Source organism: Eleutherodactylus coqui, chromosome 2, assembly GCF_035609145.1.
Source record: "Eleutherodactylus coqui strain aEleCoq1 chromosome 2, aEleCoq1.hap1, whole genome shotgun sequence".
Lineage (NCBI taxonomy): Eukaryota > Metazoa > Chordata > Amphibia > Anura > Eleutherodactylidae > Eleutherodactylus > Eleutherodactylus coqui.
In genome coordinates, this window is record NC_089838.1 from 300,098,596 (window position 1) to 300,124,699 (window position 26,104).

At 44.4% G+C, this 26,104-nt stretch overlaps 1 protein-coding gene across 9 annotated transcripts in view; it reads right to left on the reverse strand.

The window, feature by feature from the left end:
• Nucleotides 1-26,104, reverse strand: part of DMTN (dematin actin binding protein) — a 43,779-nt gene that overhangs the window by 8,179 nt on the left and 9,496 nt on the right. For 2 of the 9 annotated variants that reach the window (XM_066593479.1, XM_066593478.1), the window contains exons 2-11: nucleotides 13,579-13,632; nucleotides 12,439-12,497; nucleotides 7,584-7,658; nucleotides 7,184-7,339; nucleotides 5,768-5,812; nucleotides 3,151-3,262; nucleotides 3,006-3,062; nucleotides 2,783-2,923; nucleotides 2,602-2,705; nucleotides 1,285-1,390 (exon numbers count right to left, since the gene is read on the reverse strand). In XM_066593479.1, coding sequence (XP_066449576.1) covers nucleotides 1,285-1,390; nucleotides 2,602-2,705; nucleotides 2,783-2,923; nucleotides 3,006-3,062; nucleotides 3,151-3,262; nucleotides 5,768-5,812; nucleotides 7,184-7,339; nucleotides 7,584-7,658; nucleotides 12,439-12,456 — 814 coding nt within the window. In that variant the 5' untranslated portion in view covers nucleotides 12,457-12,497; nucleotides 13,579-13,632. Of the gene's footprint in view, nucleotides 1-1,284; nucleotides 1,391-2,601; nucleotides 2,706-2,782; nucleotides 2,924-3,005; nucleotides 3,063-3,150; nucleotides 3,263-5,767; nucleotides 5,813-7,183; nucleotides 7,340-7,583; nucleotides 7,659-12,438; nucleotides 12,498-13,578; nucleotides 13,636-17,209; nucleotides 17,244-18,100; nucleotides 18,487-26,104 lie in introns of those variants that run through there. The other 7 variants (XM_066593481.1, XM_066593472.1, XM_066593473.1 and 4 more) reach the window with 7 other exon arrangements.

A 26,104-nucleotide genomic window follows, 5' to 3' on the forward strand; every position in this document is an offset into this window, starting at 1 on the left:
CCGAAAATAAGACGCGTCATATTAATTTTTGCTCCCAAATATGTGCTACGTCTTATTTTCAGGGGGTGTCTTACTTCGCCGCGGCAAATTCGTCTGTGGCCGCTAATCCCTCAATTGGCCAGCTTTGTGGACGAAATTTCTCAGAAATCTCGTTCACATGGGACAGCAAATCTGTCACGGCAAAGCTGGGAGAAGCCGGTGTTGTGGTGCGGATTCACCGGCCACAGAAACGGAAAAGCGTGCAGCCAGGTCGCTTCAAAACAAGCGGCTGAGTGCCGTGGGTTTTGAAGCAGCGCTTTCCCGGTGGAAATCTCGCTGTTTATCGCTGTGGCCAAACTGCGAGATTTCCGCTGGAAATACGCTCTGTAAGAACCCAGCCTTAAGAATCACACACAGGGTGCCTGACTCACACACAGAGCCATAAAAAAATAAGGGCTGTAAAGTAACGTACCTGTCTGCAGACAGAAGTTCCTGTACCACTTGTAAGCAGGGATGGTATTGCAGCTTCCGGCCACCAGGGGGAGCTTATCACAGCAGACATGTACAGCAGGAACAGAATGTACAGTATGGACTTTTCCAGCCAGCAAGGGGAGCTCACAACAGCACACTCGTACAGCACAGCAGGGACAGGATAACAGCAGACTGTCTGCAGATCTACCTATACATCTGGAGGTAGGAGACAACGGGGATGGCAGCAGGGAACAGGCCTCTTGACTTGCCTGCACACTTTACTATGCCTTACTATCGAGGGGTGCCTTATATTTGGGACTCCTGCGAATTTCAGGGGGTGGCTTATTTTCAGGGGGTGCCTTATTTTTGGGGAAACACAGTAGCACATGTGGACATCATAGAGTGGGGAGGTCTCCCACTATGCACCAGAGAGCAACTGAAGATACCAAAATCCACTCTGCCGGACCTAGCATGACCATATGAATTACACTCATGTGGAAGGGTGACATATTAGTTCTAAATTTCCTCTGCAGTTGACCATTGGGGCAAGTTTTTCAGGGATTACCCTAAGACTCTGTATTTGGGATCCATATAGGGCTCATGAACACTACTGGACTCTAAGTCTATATCGTAATAAAAAAAGACGAGAAATACGCAGTATCTAAGCAGCATAATTTACTGCTTGACCAATAAACTACAACAAATAGAGGGGTTGGAATGATACCAATATATATAACCACAAATCAAGATAAAACATACCCATGTGTATGAAAGATCATGTAATCTCATTGGTGCCTGATGAATTCAGGCAAATGAAAGCATGGAAATACCCACGTGTGTAGATTGGAGTCCGGTCTGGCAGAGAACGGGTTTTTCTTCGTGGGGTTCCTCCCTTCTGCATTTCTTCTTTTAGGATAAGTTTTCCTAGATTAGACTGCATCTGTAAGATGAAAGATCTGTGTGAAAGAGGAGACCTTGGTGAATTATACACAGACATGCCAAAGGTCATGGGACAGGAACGAATATCATCTCCTCCTCTAATATCTCCTCCTCTAGCCTGACAAAGTGCAGCAACTCGACATGGCATCGATTTTATAAATGGATGGAAGACAGCTGGAGGGAAATTGAGCCATCAGGATAGCCACGGACAGCTCTGTAGTAGTTGTAGATGCAGGATTTCGGGTGTAACTGGACCTCTCCATCACATTCTATAAATGCTCATGTTGGGTGAAAGTGCAGGCCACACCATTCATAAGAACCCTCCAAAAAGCTCCTCTAACCACTTGTGGACGACTTGGACATGATGGCATGGTGCTTTATCCTGCTGGAATATCCCATCATTGTGAGGGTACATGACATCCATGAAGCAGTGAAACATAGTGAAAATTGGTTAATGACATGTTTAGGTGGACCAGAGGACCCAACCCATGCCATGAGAATACCCCACACCAGTATGAAACCACCACCAGCCTGCACAGTGCCCTGTTTACAATTGGGGTCCATGACTCTATGGGGTCTGCACCACACAAGAACCCCATCATCAGCCCACAGCAATTCATACTGTGACAATGTTGTCAGTCCTCAAGGGCCCAGGTGGGCGCCATGTCCAGTAATGTGGTGTTAACAGAGGCATTTTGGTGTGTCTTCTGTTCCCATATCCTATGGAAGCTACAAAAACTCTGCACTGACCTGCAGGATATATGTGTGGGGCTTCCCGCATTGAATATGGATTTGATTTTGTGCCAGAGTCACGGACAATTCTAACCAGATGCCACCAGTTGCGTTTAATTAAGCACCTATGGGTGTCTTCTGTGCTGTCCCCTGTGTGTAGTAATACCTTCAATGACCTATTCCTGGTATATATGTGACACTGTGGATCGATGAATGTTAAATGCCCGCACAACTTCAGTAATGGAAGGTCCCATGCATCTGGCACCAACCATCATGCCAGCAATAATTCATGTCACCTTGCAATGAGCTCACTGCCCACTGTTCTACCTCACTCACAAGATAACTCCTCACAACTTATCCAGGTGTGGCATTCCCAAGACGTCACCTGAAGTAATGCTACTCCATAATCAATTTACATACTGCTATTCTAGGACTTTTTGCATGTCAGTGTATATTAGTTTATACAATGCCGTTCATTACCTTGTTCAATTCCCCTATATGCCGTTCATTCAGTTCTTTCACATCCTCACTTTCTTCATTGTCTTCCTCACCTTTGGATTCCTTGCGGTGGCGTCTCTCTAACTCTAATCAAAGAAAACACATCATTGGACCATGCCCCGGTGACGGGCAAGTAGCACATGCAGAATTGTTCATCTCTTACCTACGACGGCCAAGGAAGGAGGACATGGCCAGTAATCTGTTTCGATCTTAGCTGGCTGATTTGGGTCTGGTGGTTTTGCAGCTGGGAATTTAGAGGATTCAACTATGGGGTCATCAGTGAGTCTGTGGGGGAGTGCTGATTCTGAAAGAACAGTATTGAAAGCGTATGTAATACAAGAGGTAAGTGCCAGAAAGCAGTTGTATGGTCATCGGGGTCTTCTCACCTCTCTGTCTGTAGATTGGTGGCTTCTTGTAGAGATTTGGCTCATTCTGAGAAATCTCTGAAGAAATAACGTACAGTGGTATGTGAGATTACATGATCATTGAAATACAGGCTTCTGATATCACATATTTACCCCTCAATATTACCTGGGCGATGAAAATGCTGAAATGCTCCTCTAGGAGAACTGGTTCCTCCGCGGGAGCCTTGAACAGTTGAACTACTGACCACAGACTTGTTGTCAGCCCAGATCGCAGCGACCTGTGTAATTATAAATCATGAATATTAACGCTTTCCAATCCACTGTCTGACGTCTAAAGACATTCTGTTTTAAAGGCTGTACAGCTCCAATGTTGGAAGACATCCGGCAGGGTATTCTTACTGTAGATTACTGGCTGCTCTGTTGTTGGGGGCCCTTTCAGTATGTCACATTACGCAGTACTAGCTCTAGCCAGCAGATGGCACCATTGTATGATGGCCACGACCACCACCATACACATTCAACTAAGCAGACCTGTCTCATCAGTAGAAAGAGGGAAGCAAGTTGCTGCCAGATACCTTCGGCGACTTATCTCCCTTAAGAACAAAAGGATTGGGCATGTTGAAATCCAGTATACCCGATTCTTCTTTCTCTTACTATCTGCCATTCGGGGAGAGTTGGGAGGCCTTCATACACATTAGGGCTCGTTCATATCTGTGTAGGGTATTTTCATTTGAATTCCATCTGGCTGTTCCGAGTGGAAAAATGGAATGCAAACTGAAATAAGCGTTTTTTTCATTTTTCCCATTGATTTCAATGAGTCTTCAAAAAAACAGAATTCTTTCCATTTGGGTTCAGATTTTTAATGAAACAAATAACACTGCCGGCTGCAGTATTTGCTGAGATTAAGAAACGGGATCATAACCGAACTGGATCAATGGAAAGCATTCTTTTTTGTGAAAACCCACTGAAATCAACGGGGAAAAAACAGGAACATTTTTTTCAATTTGAATTCATTGTTTTTAGCTCCAAGAACGGAACAGCCGGACGTAACTCAAACAAAACAAAACACAGATGTGAATGAGCCCTTGGATACTTGGCCAGTCCTGCCGAAATCAGAACAGGAAAAGGTACTCCATTGCCTACACCTCCCACCATAACCCCTCCGTTGTTTACCTCTAGTGATGTAGAGAAAAGTCCCCGCGCTCCAGCACACAGAGGGATCTGTTAAGGACTCCTTAGTCCGTTAGTTCAATTTTATTATGCGACGCATTTTGGCATATACAATTTTGCCTTTATCAAGCATACAATACATGCTGTGTAGAGTTGAGCGAACGTACTGTCGAGCTTGATGCTCCTTCGAGCATTAGCGTACTCGATGGTGCTCGGTACTTGAACGAGCATCAAATTGTGTTCGACCCCGTGTCATTCAAAAATTTTTGGTCTGGCAGGAAGGAGAAGGAGAAGGAGAAAGAGAGAGAGAGAGAGGGGGAGAGAGAGAGAGAGAGAGGGGGGAAAGAGAGGGGGGAAGAGAGAGAGAGGGGGGGGAAGAGAGAGAGAGAGGGGGGGAAGAGAGTGAGAGAGGGGGGGGGAAGAGAGTGAGAGAGGGGGGGAGAGAGTGAGAGAGGGGGGGAAGAGACTGAGAGAGGGGGAAAGAGAGAGAGAGGGTGGGAAGAGAGAGAGGGGGGGGAAGAGAGAGAGGGGGGGAAAGAGAGAGAGGGGGGAAAGAGAGAGAGAGGGGAAGAGAGAGGGGGAGAGAGAGGGGAAGAGAGAGAGGGGAAGAGAGAGAGAGGGGGGGAAAAGAGAGGGGGGAGAAAGAGAGAGGGGGAGAGAGAGAGAGGGGGGAAAGAGAGAGAGGGGGGAAAGAGAGAGAGAGAGGGGGAAAGAGAGAGAGGGGGGGGAGAGAGAGAGGGGGGGAAGAGAGAGAGAGGGGGGGAGAGAGAGAGGGGGGGGAAGAGAGAGAGAGAGGGGGAGAGAGAGGGGAAGAGAGAGAGGGGAAGAGAGAGAGAGGGGGGAAGAGAGAGAGGGGGGAAAAAGAGAGGGGGGGGAGAAAGAGAGGGGGGGAAAGAGAGAGAGAGAGGGGGGGAAGAGAGAGAGAGGGGGGAAAGAGAGAGAGGGGGGAAGGAGAGAGAGGGGGGGAGAGAGAGAGGGGGGGGAAAAGAGGTGCTCGGTACTTGAACGAGCATCAAATTGTGTTCGACCCCGTGTCATTCAAAAATTTTTGGTCTGGCAGGAAGGAGAAGGAGAAAGAGAGAGAGAGAGAGGGGGGGAAGAGAGAGAGAAGAGGAGGAAAGAGAGAGAGAGGGGGGGGAAAGGGAGAGAGAGGGGGGGAAGAGAGAGAGAGGGGGGGAAAGAGAGAGGGGGGGGGGAAGAGAGAGAGAGGGGGGGGGGGGGGAGAGAGAGAGAGAGAAAAAAAGCCCGTGACCCTGCGTTCCACATACAAAACTGCTTTAGTCTCCCATTGAAGTCAATGGGGTTCGTTACTCGAGTAGAGCTCTCGAATGTTACGAAAAGCTCGACTCGAATAACGCGGACCTGAGCATTTGGGTCCTCGCTCATCTCTAATACTGTGCCTATATTTGGATTCACAGCCCATGGTGGGCTGCATCCCCTAGGACGACTCTCCAGGAAACTCGATAAAAACCAGTTGTGGTTGATAGGATATCATGGACACTAGGTGCCAGTGGATTCCCCCTCCAGAGTTATCCACTGAGCACCAGGTGAGTATTGGTTTTTATTCTCATCACTCTGTGTACTATGAGGCGCTGATAGACATATTCATTTACCTCTGGTGATGGAGGTGGCGATATTGACTTAGGTGACAGGGATCTCTGCAAAACAAAAAGTGTAAATCATGATTTTTTGCACCAATGAATACCATATTGAAGAAGTTTAGATGACCGTAGATTCGAAAATGTTGTATTATCATTTTTAGGGCTCTTTCACATCACTGTTTTTGATTTCCTTTTTGCATTTCCATCAGAGGAGCTGCAAAACTTGAAAAAAAACGTGAGTTTTAAGTCCCCCTGATTTCAATGGGATTTTCTAAGCTTCAGTTATGTTCAGTTCAGTTCAATTCCGTCTAATTTCAGTTTTTTGTTTTTTTTTATAATATCGCAGCAGTCTGTACTATTTTCATTTTAAAAAGAGAAATCAAATGGATCCATTTTTTTTTTTACATTATAGTCAATAGGTGACGGAACGGAATGAAAGGTTTTCTATTTGGTTCCTCTTTTCATGCCCGTTTGATGGATCTGTTTAGAAATGATCACAAGCCGAAGGTTAGAAAGACAAAAGAATTAAAAATAGAGATGAGCGAGCAGACTCGTTAAGGCGATTTACTCGAGAGAGAGCATCACCTTTTTCGAGTACCTGCTGGCTCGTCCCTGAAGATTCGGGGAGGCCGCGGGGGTTGCGGAGGGGATCGGGAGGGAGAGAGAGAGAGAGAGATCTCTCTCACTCTCCACCCCCCTTCCCTTTGCCGCCCCCCCGAATCTTCAGGGACGAGCCAGCAGGTACTCGAAAAAGGCGATGCTCTCTCTAGTAAATCGCCTTAACGAGTATGCTTGCTCATCTCTAATTACAAACAGTTGAGTTAAAAATGGATCTACATGGAAACAATTAAGAAAACTGATAGAAAATTTCCATTTTTTAATGGATCCGTTTAAAATAAAAACCTGAAAACTTTCCATTTGAATTCCGTTTTGCTATCTGTTCTATTTAGGAAAGAAAAAACGGATCAGCTTAAAGCAGAAATCAAAACGCTGAATGTGAAGGAACTCGGCACGGGATAAGAAGATAAAAGCATCATTAAAGCTAGTAAAAGGGGCAAAAAAGGCTGATCTTCTTGCACACATGTAGAAGAACTGCTTATATCTGCCTCAGTTTTTATTACAATATGAGACACAATAGGGTCAATAAAAATGGTTGTTAATGGAGGCATCGCTGGGATTGTTTTTTTTTTTTCTCTTTTGGGGTATTTTTGTGTTTTATGTTCCTTTTATAAAAAAGTGGGGCTACAAAGTGGCCATGTTGCCCCAGATGTCTCACATTTCCGTAACTACTAAACGTGAATTGGTCATTGGTATTATAAAGGCTAGATACATGACAGCGGTGGTGTTAGTGTTGTACTGTACACTATACAAGAATTGGCTTGTCCTAGTCTAGTTTATTTTTGTACAATTTTTAGACCCAGCAATTACTTCTCGGCTTCGAAGAGTCTCTGTATTCTCCAGAAGGGTGTATGTGAAATGTGGTTCGTAAATCATCAGGTCTGGACGCTCTATATCCAGTATAGCTTTATCACGTGGGAGGGCAGCTAGGTCCTTGTAACCCAAGACACGACTGTCCATCCGAGCCTGGACAAAAATAAATCAAGAGACAAAGGGCAAAAACAAGGCATTACGTGAAGTATGGGTATGATCTCATTCAGCATCATTAAGATTATTTTTCTATGCATTGTGCTTGAGCCGAAGTACAAGGACAAATCTTTCACTCTGTTGCCCATTTATCTTCATGTCCTCAGTCCATTAGGAGATAAAAAATACACATTGACAGACCTGGACGTGTACTGGTTGGTGACACGCATGGGGTGCTACTTACAGTGATAACAGAGGGAGAGCCTGGTACACTGGACCCTCTGGACGAAGTGACACTGCCAGGAGACGTAAGAGGGATCTGCAAACCAACAGAAGAGTTCTCACTCACTTGAATTGTACATACTCGAAAAGGAAATAGTCAGGCTACAGCAACCGCATACAGTATGGGGATGTCTGATCTTTAAACTAATTTTTATATAATACAAGACTAAAATAAAAAATAAAAAAATCTTCTTATTTGTATAGCAGCACTTTCAAGTGAGTCGCACTTGAGCTGGCTACCTGAACCATGCAGGGATTCAACTTGCAACCTTGTTTATACCCAGGACTGCGACTGAAACAAGAGGGCATCCGCTATGTCTAGAAGAAAGCAGGTTTTATCACCAACACAGAAAAGGGTTCTTTACTGTAAGAGCAGTGAGACTGTGGAACTCTCTGCCGGAGGAAGTGGTGATGACAAAATCTATAGAGGAGTTTAAAAGGGGACTTGATGTCTTTCTAGAGCAGAAGGATATCCAGGATATAAATCTTAGGTTAATTGTTAATCCAAGTTTACAGGCAGGTAGGAACTATTAGGGGTTGATCCAGGGAACAGTCTGATTGCCATTAGGGAGTCGGGAAGGAATTTTACCTCAAATGGGCTAATTGGCTCCTGCCTCTTGGAGTTTTTTTTGCCTTCCTCTGGATCAACACAGGAGGATAGACACGCTGGATTACATGGACATTGTCTTCATTCAGCCTTACATACTATGTTACTGTGTTACTATGTTAACACTCTGTGCCACACGAGGCACTAGAGTACATCAAAAGAGGTCTAGAGGATCATCACAAGAACATTGGTCTTCCTCTGTACAAGTCACTGGTCAGACCACACATGGAATATTGTGGATGGTTTTGGGGTTATTTAGTTTAGAAAAAAGACGTCTGAGGGGCGACCTAATAACTATATATAGTTATATCAGGTGACAATACAGAGATCTACCATCATCTATTTATACCCAGGACTGTGACTGTAACAAGGGGGTGCCCTTGTTTACGTCTAGAGGAAAGAAGGTTTCTACACAACATAGAGTGGGTTCTTTACTGTAAGAGCAGTGAGACTATGGAACTCTCTGCCTGAGGACGTGCTAATGGCGGACTCGAAAAGAGTACAAGAGGAGCCTGGACACCTTTCTTGAGTGTAATAATACACTATTTGTCAAAAATAATCAAGCAGCTAGTAGGAGTTGTCATTTGGATGCAAAACCTGGCATGAAGTTACATCTCAGACAGATATGCCATTCGAGTTGTGGTGTGATTAGATGAGGTGGCACCATTGTTACAGGCCCCTGTGTCTGCCAGAAGCATTTCCAGGCACTTGGCTGAAGGACATTTGGTCTTGCGGCATTTGGTCTTGCGGGCACGGAGCTGCGGGGGAGAGCGGGTCGGAACGGAGGGGAGATCTCTCTCTCCCTCTCCCCCCCCCCCCACCGCCTCCCTCCTGCTGACTGCCGCTACTCAACGCTCCCCCGCGCCGGCACCCGAACCTTCTGTCTCGAGCGGGGGAGATACTCGCTCATCTCTAAAACTGATGACTGTAGTATTCTGTGGGATTCTATATAAATTGAGTGGTTATTTTACCATATTCTGTAACCCCCGCTCCTTTTTTTTTACCTTACAAAGGGAGATGCTCTATGTTGTTGCATATTGGGCTAATGACGCTATATATCTAGTATGACACCACTAACATGGCCCCAATAAGGTTATCCACATGGTATTTGTTTACCTCTATCTGCTTGAGATTTATATATTATATCTCCCCATTTTTTGCCTTTAGTACGTATAGGGGTAATGAGGGTATGGTGACCAACCAATGGGGAATGTTTTGCGTGAAGTGTCATTATGAGGCGTTGTTATGGTGCCGCGCATGCGCATAACGGTGGAACGCATCGGCCCCAGTGAGACGCTGTGCAATCCAGCGCATGCGCTGTACGGATTTCTAACGCATGCGCACTTGCTCTCTAGAGACGCTGAGCATGGACCGGCCGGATGGATCACTGGAAGATTAAGCAAAGGTGTTATGTATGTCATTTCTATGTAGTATGCCTTTTAATGATTACTGTGATTAGTAACAGCTGCACTGATCGCCTGCATATGGGTTTGTTATATGGTGATTGGTGCATGCCTTTTAATGATTTTCTACTTAAAGCATGTATCTGTATGCATTCTTAAGCTTGATAAAGACCAAATCGCTGGTCGAAACGTCGATCACTATGGGAGAATAAACTTTTCTTGGACTATTTGCACCTATTGACGCTGCCACCTCTACTTTATTTTGATGGCCGTGTTTGTGTCTGAAGACCTTGGGGTGACCACCTCATTCATGCCTTTGTGGTGGAGCGGCACACTGCCCCCTGCTGGTGTGAAGGTCTGAGAGGCCATCACATATAACAGTCGGTCACTCCTAGTAGTGGTACGAGGGACAATGACAGCTCAGCGATATGCTCAGGACATCCTGCAGCCACATGCATTCCTGTCATGGCGGCTTCCAGCAGGATAATGCTCGGCCGCACACCAGGGGGTCACAGGAGCCCCCACAACATTGTCACACTTCCGTGGTCTGCCTGGTCGCCAGACTTATCTTCAATAGAACATGTATTGGACCATCTGGGATAGCAACTTTGACAGCCTAGGAGTCTACACAATTTAGAGGCTCAGTTACAGCAAATGTGGAGCGATATTCCGTGGGATACCATACAGAACCTCTATGCCTCCATGTCCGCCCGTAAAATATCTTGTATCCAAGCTAGAGGTGGTACGACAGGGTACTAGAGCCTCCATGCCCCTGGTATCACATCTTGTATCCAAGCTAGAGGCAGTACAACAGTGTACTAGAGCCTCCATGCCCACCTGTATCACATCTTATATCCAAGCTAGAGGCGGTACACAGGGTACTAGAGCCTCCATGCCCACCTGAATTGCATCTTGTATCCAAGCTAGAGGTGGTACGACAGGGTACTAGAGCCTCCATGCCCCTGGTATCACATCTTGTATCCAAGCTAGAGGCAGTACAACAGTGTACTAGAGCCTCCATGCCCACCTGTATCACATCTTGTATCCAAGCTAGAGGCGGTACACAGGGTACTAGAGCCTCCATGCCTGCCTGTATCACATCTTGTACCCAAGCTACAGGCGATACAACAGGGTAATAGAGCCTCCATGCCCACCTGTATCACATCTTGCATCCAAGCTAGAGGCAGTACAACAGGGTACTAGAGCCTCCATCCCCGCCTGTATCACATCTTGTATCCAAGCTAGAGGTGGTACAACAGGGTACTAGAACCTCCATGCCACCTGTATCACATCTTGTATCCTAGCTTGACGTCGTACAACAGGGTACTAGAGCCTCCATCCCCGCCTGTATCACATCTCGTATCCAAGCTAAAGGAGGTATAACAGAGTATTAGAACCTCCATGCCTATGGTATCACATCTTTCATCTAAGTTAGAGGTGGCCCAACAGGGTACTAGAGCCTTCATGACTGGCCTGTATCACATCTTGTACCCAAGATGGAGGTGGTACAACAGGGTACTAGAGCCTCCATGCCCCACCATATCACATCATGTATCCAAGCTAGAGGCGGTACAACAGGGTAGTAGAGCCTTCATGCCTGCCCGTATCACATCTTGCATCAAAGCTAGAGGCGCTAAAACAGGGTACTAGAGCCTCCATGCCCCACCATATCACATCTTGTATCCAAGCTAGAGGTGGTACAACAGGGTACTAGACCCTCCATGCCTGCCCGTATCACATCTTGTATCCAAGCCAGAGGTGGTACAACAGGGTACTAGAGCCTCCCTACAAGGGGTCGGTTCTTCACAATAAATCCTCCTTTTGCTCCGATATTATAATCACTTACATCAACGTTACAATCACACAGGGAACGTTTGATTTGATTCCCACAACTCCTTTTAGGGGAGGGATTGGTTTTGACGATAAGTGTATTACATGTTATAATCACTGATTACTACAGAAGGGTCGGTGATCCCGGGATTATTATGATTGCCAGATTTGGAATTGGAAGGAATTCTCTTCCCAGCAAATTGGTTTGACTGGACGGACAGATGCCTTGGTTGGACTTCACACACTGTTACTATGTCAATAGAGGAACGTTTTTAAAGCAAGGAATTAAGATATCGTTTTGCATCTTAACCTTTTTAGGCGGCTGGAGACAGTGTAGACTTTTTTTCCTAACTAAAAGACATAGTTGAAGGATATTTATTTCCTGTCTGTATGACATTTATGTCCCTCCTCAAAGGGGTTTTCCAGGTAAACGCTATTGATGAACTATCCTCAGTCCTCAGGATAAGCTATCAATAGTTCATTGACTGGGGTACACAGATCCCCGCCGAACAACTTACTGGGCGCCTGCTGTCAGTGCCGCAACACACAAAAGTACAGAGTGGAAGCCGTTAGCTCCAACCCATGTGTGGTGGCTGGCACTGGTAATTGCAGGCGTAGTTCTCATTAAAATTAGCTGTTAACCATCACACAACTCTAGACCACCAGGAACATTACAAGGATACTCTCACTATAATCTGTCACTAAATCTCAATAGGCAAAAACATGTAATTGTAGATGGTCGCCATAGTGAGTATAATTTGATGGGAGGGGGCATTTTGCCTTCTTGACCGTGCTTTCGGCCCCGACATTCTGGTTTGTCATTATGTGGCATTCACTTTTACCTTATGTAATAAGACACCAAAATGACATAAATGATATTACATAAAGGTCCATTATAACGTTTCCTCATTTTTAAAAATTCCTCCTCCTGCGATGTTCGTAAAGCACAGAAACATAGATGTCCTTACGGACGTTACCTTAGGAAACCTTTCCATTCAGCTGTTGTGTTTCAGTGTTCTGTATGTATACCGGAAATCTGCGGGTGGAAGAAGACACCATTAACCCATAATCTTTGTTGGTTGTGTATACATTTTATCTCCGTCATGTCTCATTGGCGGGTGCAGGACATAGAAATCATTTAGTTTGTGCAATGTCTGGTTAGATCTTTTTTTTTCGGTACAACGGAGGGCATCAAGAGTGCGTGAGTAATTATGTGGAGGTTACTCTGGATTTAATAGTGATAATCTGCATTAATCCTTGGTTCTTAGAACAATAATGTCTAAAAAACCTCGGAGTAATGATCTTCAGGATTGCTTTTCAGGAATTGGGTCACATTGTGTTAAAGAATTAACAAGGGCATTACAAATTGTGGTCAAGCATTGTCATCTTTTGAAACAGTCCCAACCAGGAGTAGAATTACTCAACCACTAGCAAATCGAAATGATGAGGATGGTCTACTGAGAGTAGCTTGAAGTGATAAGGAGGTGATTGACTAATGGAGCAATTCCTCAAACACCACTAGCCTGAAATGATAAGCATGGATCCATGAGCCCATCATCATAATTTCAGGCTGGTGGTGAGGACCCATCCTCATCAAATTTAGGTTTGAGGTGAGGAACTGTGTTCAATATATCAGGCTGGTGGTGAGAACCCATGATTATCACTTCAGGCTGGTGGTGAGGAACTATCTGCTTCATTTCAGGCTTGTGGTGAGGAACTATCCGCTTCATTTCAGGCTTGGTGAGCACCCATCCTCATCATTTCAGGATGATGTTTAGGACACTTTCTCATCATTTTAGTCTGGAGGTCCCTTCCAACTCTACCAACTCTATTTTGACCCTTGAGATCCCTTCCTCCTTATCCTTCCAACTCTACCATTCTATGATTCTATATATCTGTCTGGGATGATTTAGTAAATCCTGCACTGAACAGGGGGTTAGACCCAATGACCCTGGAGGTCCCTTCCAACTCTACCATTCTATGAGACCTGATCTACGTCACTTCAGGCTGGTGGTGAGGACCATTCTCCTCCTTATTGGCTGGTAGGGAGGAGCCATTCTCATCATTTCAGGCTGGTTATGTTTGTTTTATTCTGCCTACATCTTAATATTTCTTACCAGATTGTGTGTTGCTCTGCATCACGTGTCCTCCTCCAGAGTTCTTCTCTGGCTCTGCTGGTAACCAAAAACAGTTAAACAAATGTAGACATTTAGTTACATCCTATTGACCTAAATTTGAGATACACTGAATGACCATTTTATTAGAAACACTGGCCCTTTCGCAATTGGAGCTTCCCTGTATGGAAATTGGACGAGTTTTCCATGGATCAGTTTCAGCATGAATTCACATTTTATGGGAAAAATTCAGTGATCTGAGTGACTTTCAGAAAGGCCTGATCATCGGTGCTAGACTAGCCAGGATTTCACTGCCAACCTTGTAGGATCTTCTTGTGCAGCAGTGTGGAGAGTATACAGAGAATGGTGTGTTACAGATAAAACAAAAAAGAAAAGGAATCCCGTGGATGGAAACATGGGAATTATTAATGAAAGAGGTCAAAAGAAGATGTAAAGAATCGTTCTAACGAACAGGCGGTGCACAGTCAAGCAAATTGCAACCGAGCACAACACCGATGTTCCAACTAACATTTCCAAACACACAACTCATCGTTCTTTAGCACGGATTGGCTACTACAGCAGACGACCATTGGGTCTAAGAGAAACAGGCAGAAACTCCAGGGGGCAAAAGAGCCCAAAAATTGTATCACAGAGCAGTGGACAAACATAACCTGGTCAGATGAATCCAGATTTCTGTTGCTCCGTGCTGATTGGAGGTCAGAATTTGGTGAAAGTGGCATGAATTGGTGAACCCTTCCTGCCAGCTGGTCAGAACATGTCAGTACCTCCATGTAACGTCCGGCAACTACGGGACCGGTATTCCGGCAGAACGATTTCAGCACCTGGTGGAATCTACATCACATCGAATTTCTGCATTTCGGAAGGCAAAGGAGATCCAACGATCTACCAGATGGGGGTCTCTAATGCAGTGGCCATTTAGTGTATATTAGCAATTGTATAAAAAAAATAATAATAGAAAAGGTATGGCAGTCATAAGATGTGAGTCTTCTCACTTTATTACATAGCATGATATTAGAGGTACTTAAACTTCGTAGTGAAATGCAATCATAATACGGTATACATGGACTTCCATGGCACACTACTGTAACTTTGATTTCACACTAAGGCCGGGCTCACACGACCAGGTTGGATTACGCATGTGGGAGGTCTGCAGCAGATTCAGGCTGCGAGCCCGGCCGGTGACCCTGCGTACGGCAATTAATTGTATTGTGCATGACTGCGGAGGCTCGCAGGCGGTCATGTGCAGTACAGGTATGTTGTTTTGGTTGGAATTGCCCCTACAGGCCGATGACACCGATCACCGCAGCTCATACAGCCGTCTGTGTGGAATCTGCAGTAAAATAGAGCATGCTGTAATTTTTCTTCCGCTCGCGGAATGTGCAATTTCTATCCGCGAGTGTGAAGGAGAATTTGAAAATACATGCCATTCAATGCTTGCGTTTTCCTGCAAATCATTCGCGGAATCCGCAATTCAAATCCAGTCGTATGAGACTAGTGGCACATGGAGGGTCTACGTTTTCATATCTTGTAGCCGCATGGACTCCATGTAGACCAAGTGGCTTCAGCTCCTGATCTTGCAGGCACTTCATGAATAATGAACGCCATCCTTTCCATCTACAAAAAGTTTCCAGCATGTTGGAAATTTTTTAGTTCTGCACTTCTTCCAGTGTTTATATGGCCCAGTTCTTGTCTTAGTAAGGTTTACCATCTTAAGTATAGTACTGTACAGGGGCGTAACTAAAGGCTCAGGGGCCCTGATGCAAAACGTGAGCTGGGGCCCCCCCTCTATTTGTATCTGTACCCGTACCCATACCTAAACCATGCTGCACAGGGACATAACTTGAAGCTTCAGGGCCCCAATGCAAAATCTGTAACAGGGCCCCCAACTATAATGCTTTACTCATAGTACTGGGTTCCCTATATGGAGAAGAGAGGCCTTATGGGCCCCCTAAGGCTCCTGGGCCCGGGTGCAACCGCAACCCCCTGCATCCTCTATAGTTACGCCCCTGGTCCTGTATATACAAACTGCTAATCAGTCTATTGTTAAAAGCAATACTGTATGGAAATAAGAGGGGAGAGAATGACAGGGTACAGGAGGAAAGTGCAGATCAGCTCCGAGTACACAGCACCTGTGTTTCTGTCTGACCTCTTGTACTTTTTCCATGTATTGGTCTCGCTCCCCTTCCCTATCCCATACACTCACTTCCCTTCCCACAGACCATCCAGAACAGATTGCACTTCCTCTCACAGTCTATAAGACAATGAGGAGATATCGGTGTAAAGGGGAGATGCAGAAAGCATATATACAACCAAACTGACGAGATAAGTGGTTATAACTCAGGTGCTCAAATATTATATGGTTGTCAACGGTGCTGACCCTAGGTTAGATGGCACCCTCTGCGGAATTATTTGTTACTCTCCGCTACCCAATCATAGGAAAAAACTATGGATATTGTACTGATAGGCAGTCTGATGGTATTTTACTTGTGCGAAAGCAGCAAAGCCACACTCAGTGAATAAATACTGCACCCGAACCAAGCTCATAACATAAATGCAGCACCAGAGCTCATAAAAAAACAGAATCGGAACCAAGCTCATAATATAAAAAGGCACGGAAACCAAGCTTGTAACATAAATACAGCCCCAGAACTGAGCTCAGTGCATGCATACAGAACCACAACCAAGCTTAGTACATAAATACAGAACAAACCAATCTCCGTACAGAAATACAGCACCAGATCCAAGCTGATAACATAAAATACAGCACCAGAACCAAGCTGATAATGTAAATACAGCACAACCTCAGTGCACAGATACAATACCAGAACCAATCTCATGCTAAGTACAGCCCCCGAATCATGAATGTAGGTGTGAAAACCAAATAAAGTATGTATGCACATCAAAAGTAATCTGCAACCAGCTTCAAGGGGTTGTCTGCTTTGGAAATCCTTTTTTATTAGAAAGGTATGACAAACTGATGAAAGTTAGGCTGCTTTCACATCTGCCGCGGGGGTTCCGTTTTCCTGTCCGTTTGGGAAGCAGGAAAAGGGAATCCCCTGGCTGCACAGGTCCGTCTTATGATAGAACCGAACAACGCCAAACGGACCACAGTGACTATAATGGGGTCTGTTTGATTTCTGCTCAGCTGTGCCGGATTTGCCATTGAATCACTGAGGTACCAGTGCAGATGTGAAAGCGGCATAAGGCCGCCAAGAATCGACTATGATCTGTGGTGAAACCCACTAATAAGTGTTTAGTTATCCTGTAGCGCCACCACAGGAGAAATTTATTATTACGCAGCTCTAACTGAAATTAATGAGCCAGGTCCACCAGAGAAAGACGCTATTTGTAACTCATTTTTTAAATACCTAAGCCAGATAATCACTCTAAATAAGACTATATAAATGACCCAGCTTAGAGCAATTAGAAAACGATACAGACCAGAAAATATCATATTGCATAAATTAAATTAAAAAAATTAAAAAATAATAATAATAAAAAAAAAAATATATATATATATATGTATTACATAGCAGAGACTACATCCTATACACTTAAAGAAAAAATGGTTAGTGCAGAAATGACAAACAAAGCAAAAGTTCCTATAACATACATTATTGAGACTTTTCGCAGTAGAGGGATGCAGTCAGTATACTAAGCATGTGCGCAGAATTTGGCTGGGTTACACGTGGTCATAACACTTCTCTGCCCCTTATCAATGCACAACACGGTGCGCCCCACCCAGCGGGTCACATGTCCTCTATAACTATCAGCGCAGCCCATCTGTGGAATTCTTAGGTGACAAATAACGTAATAGAAAGAAATGGGATATATATATATATATATATAAAACACTTAACTTGTAATAAAGATTTTGTGCAAGGATCATGACCATGCAGGGGTTAAAATAAAGTCTCCTTGGGGTTATTTACTAGGGCTCTGCTCAAATTGTAATATACAGAAAATAAGTTATGGACCTTGTTTTTTCTGTAACAGACCCTATGGTAATAGAATGGTTAATAATAAATGCCAGAAATCAGAAATTAATAATTAATAATGCATAAGGTCATAATTTCCACCTATCGGTATAAGTAAGCCGTATACAGTGTTTAGCAGAGGCGGTGGATGCAGACAGTGGAAATAGGACGGTAGATATAAAAATAGCCTTCTCATTGCTGACTATGGGTTATTATACCCAGTCCCATTGTAAAAGATGTCGTCTATGTATCCCCCGTCCACGCTCATACCTTTACATTAAACCTAAACCCTGAACACACAGTTCTGGTATTATACATATTTTTGCCCATCCACATACTTATATATACCTCTCTGAAGGGGCCGCCTTAGTATTAACACCCTATTATAAATCTAATCTCCATCCTGCATTCTATGCGTCCTTCATTATTAATGAATTTGCACACAATCTCAATAATTTAGCATTCTATCCTCCCATTCCAGTAATCCCCCCGACCTTGTACACCCCCTATTGTATATATCTACACACCCCGTCCTGTCACTGCTCCTCTGTGGCTTCCCTTCCTGTCGCATGTAACCGACCCCAGACTCCCACACATAGGACATGATAGTGCACCTTAGAAGTCAAGTGGTTGGATGTCTCTTGCAGGTGCAGTCTCTTTCTAAGGTCTGGTCCGTGTTTGCAGATATCCAGGCAGTCTATCAATGCCCCTCCCTGTACTCAGAAGCTGTGAACTGTCTGCAAAGAACTGTCCTATCCAGGGAGGGGATTCGCAAGGAGCGTAAGGATGTCTCTTCAGATTAATGAGAAAGAATGGCAGACTTCTTAAGATGTGGTCGAGATGGTGTCGGAGAAAGTGCAACAGATGGAAGAGTGTGAGAAAGGAAGGGAGAAAGAGAAAGCAGCAGAGGTCAGCGGAGAGAATTAGATGGAGAGAAGAGAGATAACAGGAGGGAGGAGTAAAGAAGAGCAGAGGAAACCACTTTGAATGAGGAGAATGATGAAAAAGCGATATACTAATGGGAGACGCTGCATCTCCCAGAGGCGGACATGGATATCATCATATACGAAGGATGCTGCAGCCTTTATACTCTATAAGACATAAGAAAAAGTTTCATTGTTGCCCATATTGTCATAAGCCTTTGGGGCTCATGTGGCTTATGTGGACCAGAAGTGAACGAATCCTCGTCTTTATGCCATTTCCTTAAGTAATCTATAGATGGAAAAAAAAAATGGACATCAACTATGCTTTTTTATGCAATTGGCCACCATAAAAAAAAACGTACCGTGCAGCATATTTTTCTAAATACAGGGTGTGAACGCAGCCAGGGTCGGCCTTATAATGATCAGCTGTTCGCCGGGCTCGTGTGCTCATATACTGAACTGATTCCAACAGGTAGCAGACAGCTCTACTGCAGTGACTAGACAAAGCTCCTATTGAAGTGAATGGCTTGTAATACCAAGCCTGGCCACTGCAATGGGAACAGAGCTGTCTGCTTCCTGTAAAAATCAGCTCAGTGCATGAGCACAACGAGAGTAGCTGCTTGGCAAGGGTCCTGGCTGATAAATAGACCATCAAAAGCTTACAACTGGACAACCACTTTAAATATGTGTGCCATTACAGTACACCATGCTCTGTTTTTAAGTAATGCCAACATACAGTGACCAAATAACAGATGAAAACATAAAGTAATCTAATAATATTGCTAAACATTTCATATCAAGATTTGGGGTGATTACAAACCTGAAGTTCCAGGGATTCTGAGATGCCCCTTCAACAGAGAAAGCTGGAGAAGCCCTGTGTGAGTGAACTGGTCACACACACCAAAGGCGCAGCCACTTTCCATACAAAACAATTGACGAGTCATAAAAGTAAAGGCAGGGCTGTCAGCGGATAACCCTTTAAATGAGCACTCAGTTCACAGTTGCGAGTCTAATTAAAACTTTGGCCAAACTTTTTCAGTATCGGATTTACTTTTTGTGGAGCCTTGGAGTAGGGATAGGCACTAGAGGCATGCAGAGGATTCTGCTGCACCGTTTTGTTTTGTTTTTCATACCCCATTTTCAGATGATTCAGTTCCTTTATAATAGTCATATTAGCTATAACTACTTGTGTGCAGAAGCCAGCAAGAGAACAGACTGGTGGCGTATCATGATCCACTGAGCCCAGTCCCCAGGTCTTCCCAATTCATTTGGGAAGAGACACAAATTAGGAAAAACTTTTTAACAGTGAGGGTGATCAATGAGTGCAACAGGTTGCCACGGGAGGAGGTGAGTTCTCCTTCAATGGAAGTCTTCAAACAAAGGCTGGACAGACATCTGTCTGGGATGATTTAGTGATCCTGCACTGAGCAGGGGGTTGGACCCGATGACCCTGGAGGTCCCTTCCAACTCTACCATTCTAGGATTCCATGAGGGCAGTAGGTTTTCCAACATTCACAGTGCAGTAAAATGATATTTGAACTTTATTCTGTGGGTCAGCACAATTATGGTGATACCAAATTTGTATAGTTTTTTAAATGTTTTTCTACTTTTAAAAAGTAAATTTTTAATGAACAAAAAATTGCTTTCCGTGACTAAAATCTCAGATCTGGAACTTTATTTTTTCGTCGGTTGCGCTGTGGGAGGGCTTGTTTTTTTGCAGGGTAAGCTAAACTTCTCATTGTTACCATTTTGGCAGACATAGTTCTTTGTAATCACTTTTTAGAGCTGAGATAACAAAAAAAAAAAAGTTTCTGGTATATTCTGTACTTCTTTTATGGTCTTCACCGTGAGCCATATATATTGTAATATTTTAATAGTTTAGACTTTTACATTCACAGCGATACTAAATATGTGGGGTTTTCTATTTGTTTAGATTTTTTTTAATGAATTTTTCATATTTATTTTTTTTTACTGTTTACTTCATTCTTTTTTTTTTTACACTTTTATTTATTTTATTTAGCCCCCACACGGGACTCGAACTTTCAATCTTTTTTTGATATTGCCTATAAAGCTGTGAGCAGAGCTTGAGAGGCATCTATGCATGGCAGCCCTGGGAGCCTTCAGTAGATTCCAGGCTGCCATGCTAGGCCTTCAGCACCCCTGTTCACATTGCAGAGGGTGCCCATTTCGTTCTTCTTTGATGTTTTCCAGTACGTTATATGATACATTACATACGGTGGTACCACTGAAAAATACAACTCATCCCGCAAAAAATAGGCAGACCGCTATGTTGACCGAAAAATAAGAGTTGTGCTTTTTTGAAAGTGGGGAGAAGAAACACTCTCTCTCTCTTGTTCGAGTAGCGAGCACCATCGAGTACGCTAATACTCGAACGAGCATCAAGCTCGGCAGAGTACGTTCGCTCAACTCTATTCAACATGGGTCATATTTGGCCAGTGACGTGTCTTCCTACTGTTCCTAGATCTTTACCCGCCGTCTCCTTCCTGTCTATCTCCATACAAATTAAAATGGCCTTTGGGACCGTGTGTAACGGATGTCGGACTGTTGGGATTTGTGGACTGCTGAGTGCTTGTCTAATGGAATTTTATATTAGAAAGGGTCAATGTTTTCAGCGGGAGAGGATGGTTGCTGCGCTCATGAATGAGATACCTTTAGGACGCTTCGAAGGCATTTTTTTTTCAATAGTATGAGAAATCTCAGAAAACTCCCTGAAGCTATCGCCAATCTAAAAATAAAATAAACCTTTTGCTATACCATTACATCACAAAAAACGCCTCTTTTAGAGGAACGCCCGTACGGTTTCCCATGAAAATATAACCTACAGATAGTCTCCTACTTGCAAACATTCGACTTACGAATTTCGCAAGATACGAACTATCTGTTCTGCACAGTATGATGTGATGCTATGGCATTACATCATACTGTGCAGGGACCGGGCAGGCTTCTATCAAGCCTGATAGAAGCCTGTCCGGTCAGATCGCAGTTGCTAGGCAGCCGGGGGCCTTCTGAAAGGCCCTAGGGCTGTCTATGCAGAGCGCCTAGCAAGCCGTGCGCTTGATGAGCACTCTGCATAGGCAGCCCTGGGGCCTTTCAGGAGGTCCCCGGCTGCCTAGCAACCACACAGCGTCCCGCGATCTCATCATGGGACGCTGTACGTGCCCCCTGAACGTCGGGTGCAGGCTGTTTCTTACAGCGGGCACCCGGCGGCAGCAGTTCCGACGAGCTGCGCCGTTCGTCAGAACTGTTAACACTTTAAATACCGCTGTCAGAGCGGTATTAAAGGGTTAACAGTTCTGACAAGCGGCGCGGCTCGTCTGAACTGCTGCCGCGGGGTGCCCGCTGTAAGAACAGCCTGCACCCGACGACGTATGGAGCGGGATCCACCCACGATCCTGTTCCATACTACCATTTGTTCGACTTGCGAACAAAATGGACTTGCGAACGGGCTCCTGGAACGGAACCTGTTCGCAAGTCGGGGACCATCTGTATATTTATTTTTACTATTTAAAATTATATAAAGACTAGGGATGAGCGAGCGTACTCGGAAAAGCACTACTCGCTCGAGTAATTTGCTTTATCCGAGTATCGCTGTGCTCGTCCCTGAAGATTCGGGTGCTGGCACGGAGCGGGGAGCTGCAGGGGAGAGCGGGGAGGAACGGAGGGGAGATCTTTCTCTCCCTCTCTCCCGCCCGCTCTCCCCTGCTCCCCGCTGCGACTCACCTGTCAGCCGCAGCGGCACCCGAATCTTCAGGGACGAGCACAGCGATACTCGGATAAAGCACATTACTCGAGCGAGTAGTGCTTTTCCGAGTATGCTCGCTCATCTCTAATAAAGACACATTTAAAATTTTTCTAATCTGTTTTTTTTTCTGATTGTAGATTTTTTAAAATTCTATTTTCTGTACATGACTGTGGGAGCGGTCATCTTGCCTTTCCTGCAGTTAACAGCGGCCTCATGGGCCATAGGCAAAATGTACAGGAAGGAACCCATTGACTTCTGTGGGAGAGTGTTGTGGTCATGCTCTGTGATTTATGTAGAGGTCATTGTGCAGGGAGGGGGTGGAGGTGAGCTGTGACAATCACTTATTGTGAATGGCCTGTGTGTTTTATCCATATGTAGATGTTTACATTTCTTTCTAATCCTGTGATGATAATGATATGACTACTGAGAAAACTCCTGTAGAGAACAGAAAGTGTCAGACTATTCGCAGGCTTATTTGTCAGCGTGAAAACTGCAAGATTTCAGGATTTTTTAAAAATATAAATCATGAATGATATGACATAAACATTTGATTGATACAGTAGGCCTTTTTCTGATGACACATTCCATTTAGAGGCCTATGAACTATTGCATCACATATCTGACTGGACCTGTAAATACAATAACAAGGTGAATCGCCCAGTATGGGCCTTAAGGTTAGAACCGCTGTTGGGAGTATGTACAGAAGTAACAAAGTTTTAACTTAACTGTGGTAACTTTTTGTGGCAAGTAAACCTACCTTAAAGCGGTTCTTCCATCCGGGGAATCTTATTTCAATGTGTTCAAAATCGCAAATCAATGCATTCTCCCGTAAGATGTTTATTTCCAAAATGCTTAGCTCTCCAGATATTGCAGATATTGATTCCTCTGCCCTCTGGTTGTTTACTGCTCATTGCCAGGGGAACCAGCCACCTCTTTTATGGAAAGAAATAGCAGAGGAGGCCGGCTACCGCTGTGCTCTACTTTTTTTTCCCAGAGATGGTCTGTTTCTCTGGCAACAAGCAGTAAACAACCAGAAGGGCAGAGGAATCAATATCTGCAATATCTGGAGAACGGAGCATTTTGGAAATAGACAGCATATTGTTGAGTACATTGTTTTGTGATTTCAAACACACTGAAATAGGATTCCCGAGATGGGAATACCCCTTTAAGCTATCACAAAACTATTGTCCTCTTATCTCAACACAACAAAAGCCATTGCAAAATAATTGAAAGGGTAAACAAAACTGTGGCACAGAAAGTTATCTTAACACATTAAAGGCCCGTTTACACACAACGATTATTGCTCAAAATTTGTTTAAACAATGTCTTTTGAACGATAATCGTTGTGTGTAAATGCTACTGTTGTAAGCTTTTCGGACGAACGATGATTTTTAGTTCAGCATAAAATGTATTGTTCGGCTGGCCAGCTGATAGCAGGGACCTCAAGCTTGATTCTCCGTGAGAGCGCCGATAACATTGTTTTTAGCAGCTTTCCTGTGGGAGAACAATGGAGCTGTATGAAGATAATAGACCACCCACTGTAATCTGCCTACAGAGAAGGGAGCTTCATTTAAATGCAAAATGAGGCTGATAAGCTACTAATAGGCATTAGTGCCAATTAGCAGCTTATGCAAAATGATTGCTCAAAACTGTCATTCAAACTGTCTTTTGAGCTACTTTTGAGCAATCATCTTTGCATGTATATGGGGCTTAAGTCTCAAGGTAAATTTTGCTATATCTGCAGTGACAATATATCATCACATTAAAGGGGTTGTCTGCCTTCATGGTAGTCTTTGCAAATGTGTCAAGGGTGTATTTATGCAACTTACTAATAGAGCCTTTATTGATGTTGGGTACTGATGTCATCCTTCAAACCACACCCCGCATGGCCAGTCTACTGCACCCTCTGGACAGCGGGCCTGTACATAAGATGGCTGCCTATGGATGGGCATGTGACCAGCACGTCATTATGCTCCTGCATTGAAACTCTATACACCTTCCATCTGCATAAGCCATAAGCGCAGAAATTGAATGGTGGTAACGAGTGTTTCAATGGAGGCATAATGATGTATTGGTTACATTCCCCTCTATATGTAGCCATTTTATGGATGGGAACGCCACCTTGGGAGGACCAGAGGCTATCTGAGCAGGGGGTGGGGTTTTAATAATAAGGATTCTGAAACCCATCTTCAATAAAGACTAGCTTAACAGTCTCCAACTACTTTAAAGGGGTATTCCAGGTTTTTACTATTGATGACCTTCCCTTAGGATAACTCATCAGTAGTTGATTGACGAGGATCAGCTGCTCAGGATCATCCAGTTCGATATCAGTGCAGTGGGAAGGATGACGTCATCGGTAGTCAGGGCCAGAAGTGTAATAGACGACTTCACTTCCATTGAAATCACTGACCAGCTGATCAATAGGGATCCCAAGCGGCACACTGTCAACGATCAACAATTGATGACTTATGCGTCATCAGTAGTAAAAGCCTGGAATACCCCTTTAAGGCAAAGGGGACCAGAGCCCTTAGTAAAAAAAAAATTGGTGGTGGTCTTAGTGTTTTAATTTTTCTTCTGTACCAATGATGCTATCTCCAGACTTGTCTCAATGGGATATAAATATGTAAAGGTGATCGGACCCTTTAAGCAATACGCAAAAAATATTTGTAACTGGGCATCAGTTCAGTTCTAGGATGTTTTCCTCATGTCTTATTCAGTGCAGTCTGGAATAATGAGCAGTGAATTCCAACAATGGGCGAGGAACGTCCTGCCTTACCCAGGTTACAAAGAGTCAGCTCAGTGGGTCAGGAATTTGTACACAGCAGAGACTGTGTGACGTCAATAGGTGTTAAATATGCTTATTATGGATACCTCCGAAAACCGCATATCAGTATCTGTAGTGTTCATGCTGAGCAATGGCGCCTTATAGAAAGATTTAATCACTCGGCACCTCCATGTTGAGCAGCGTTGTATTGGCACCATTAGACAGTATTATTCTTTATTTATGCATGGTGACATATTAAGGCCTCATGTCCACGGGCAAAATAATAATTAATATCTGCAGCGGATCACCCGCATGGGCATCCGCATTCCATAGGGATGCATTGACCACCCGCGGGTAGATAAATACCCGCGGATGGTCAATAAAAGTGAATAAAAAAAATCCGGAGCATGAAAAAAATGGACATGCTTTATTTAGGTGCGGGTCTCCCGTGGGGACGGCTCCCGCAGGCTTCTATTGAAGCCTATGGAAGCCGTCCGGATCCGCGGGAGACCTAAAATCAGAATATACTCACCTGCTCCGGACGCTCCGAATCTTCCTTTCTTCGCAGCTTGATCTTCTCTCCGTCGCGGCCGGATCTTCTTTCTTCGGGCCGGTGGATGTGCCCGGCCCATGCGCGCAGCACGCAGCCGGCGTGCCGAGCACATTCGCCGGGCTGAAGAAAGAAGATCCGGCCGTGACGGAGAGAAGATCAAGCCGCAAAGAAGGGAAGATCTGGAGCGTGCGGAGAGGTGAGAAATTGTTATTTTTGTCTCATGTCCGCGGGGCAGGATGGACCCACTACGGATTCTCCCCGTAGCGGGCCTGATTTTCCCCAGGGACATGAGGCCTACAGATTATTGGCGCTTTATTGTTGTTACTGATAAATAAAAATCTATAGTCTGAGACTCAACCTCACCGTGTATAATAAACTAGAATGTCCAGCTTACCTAAAAGTCAAGATGTACTACAAAAAACAAGACATTAAAGGGGTTGTCAAGTTACCCGACAACCAATGTTTAATAGGGCTGCCTATCTTGAGGGCCATGATGCCAGGAGTTTGGGAATGTGACACTGCAGTCTC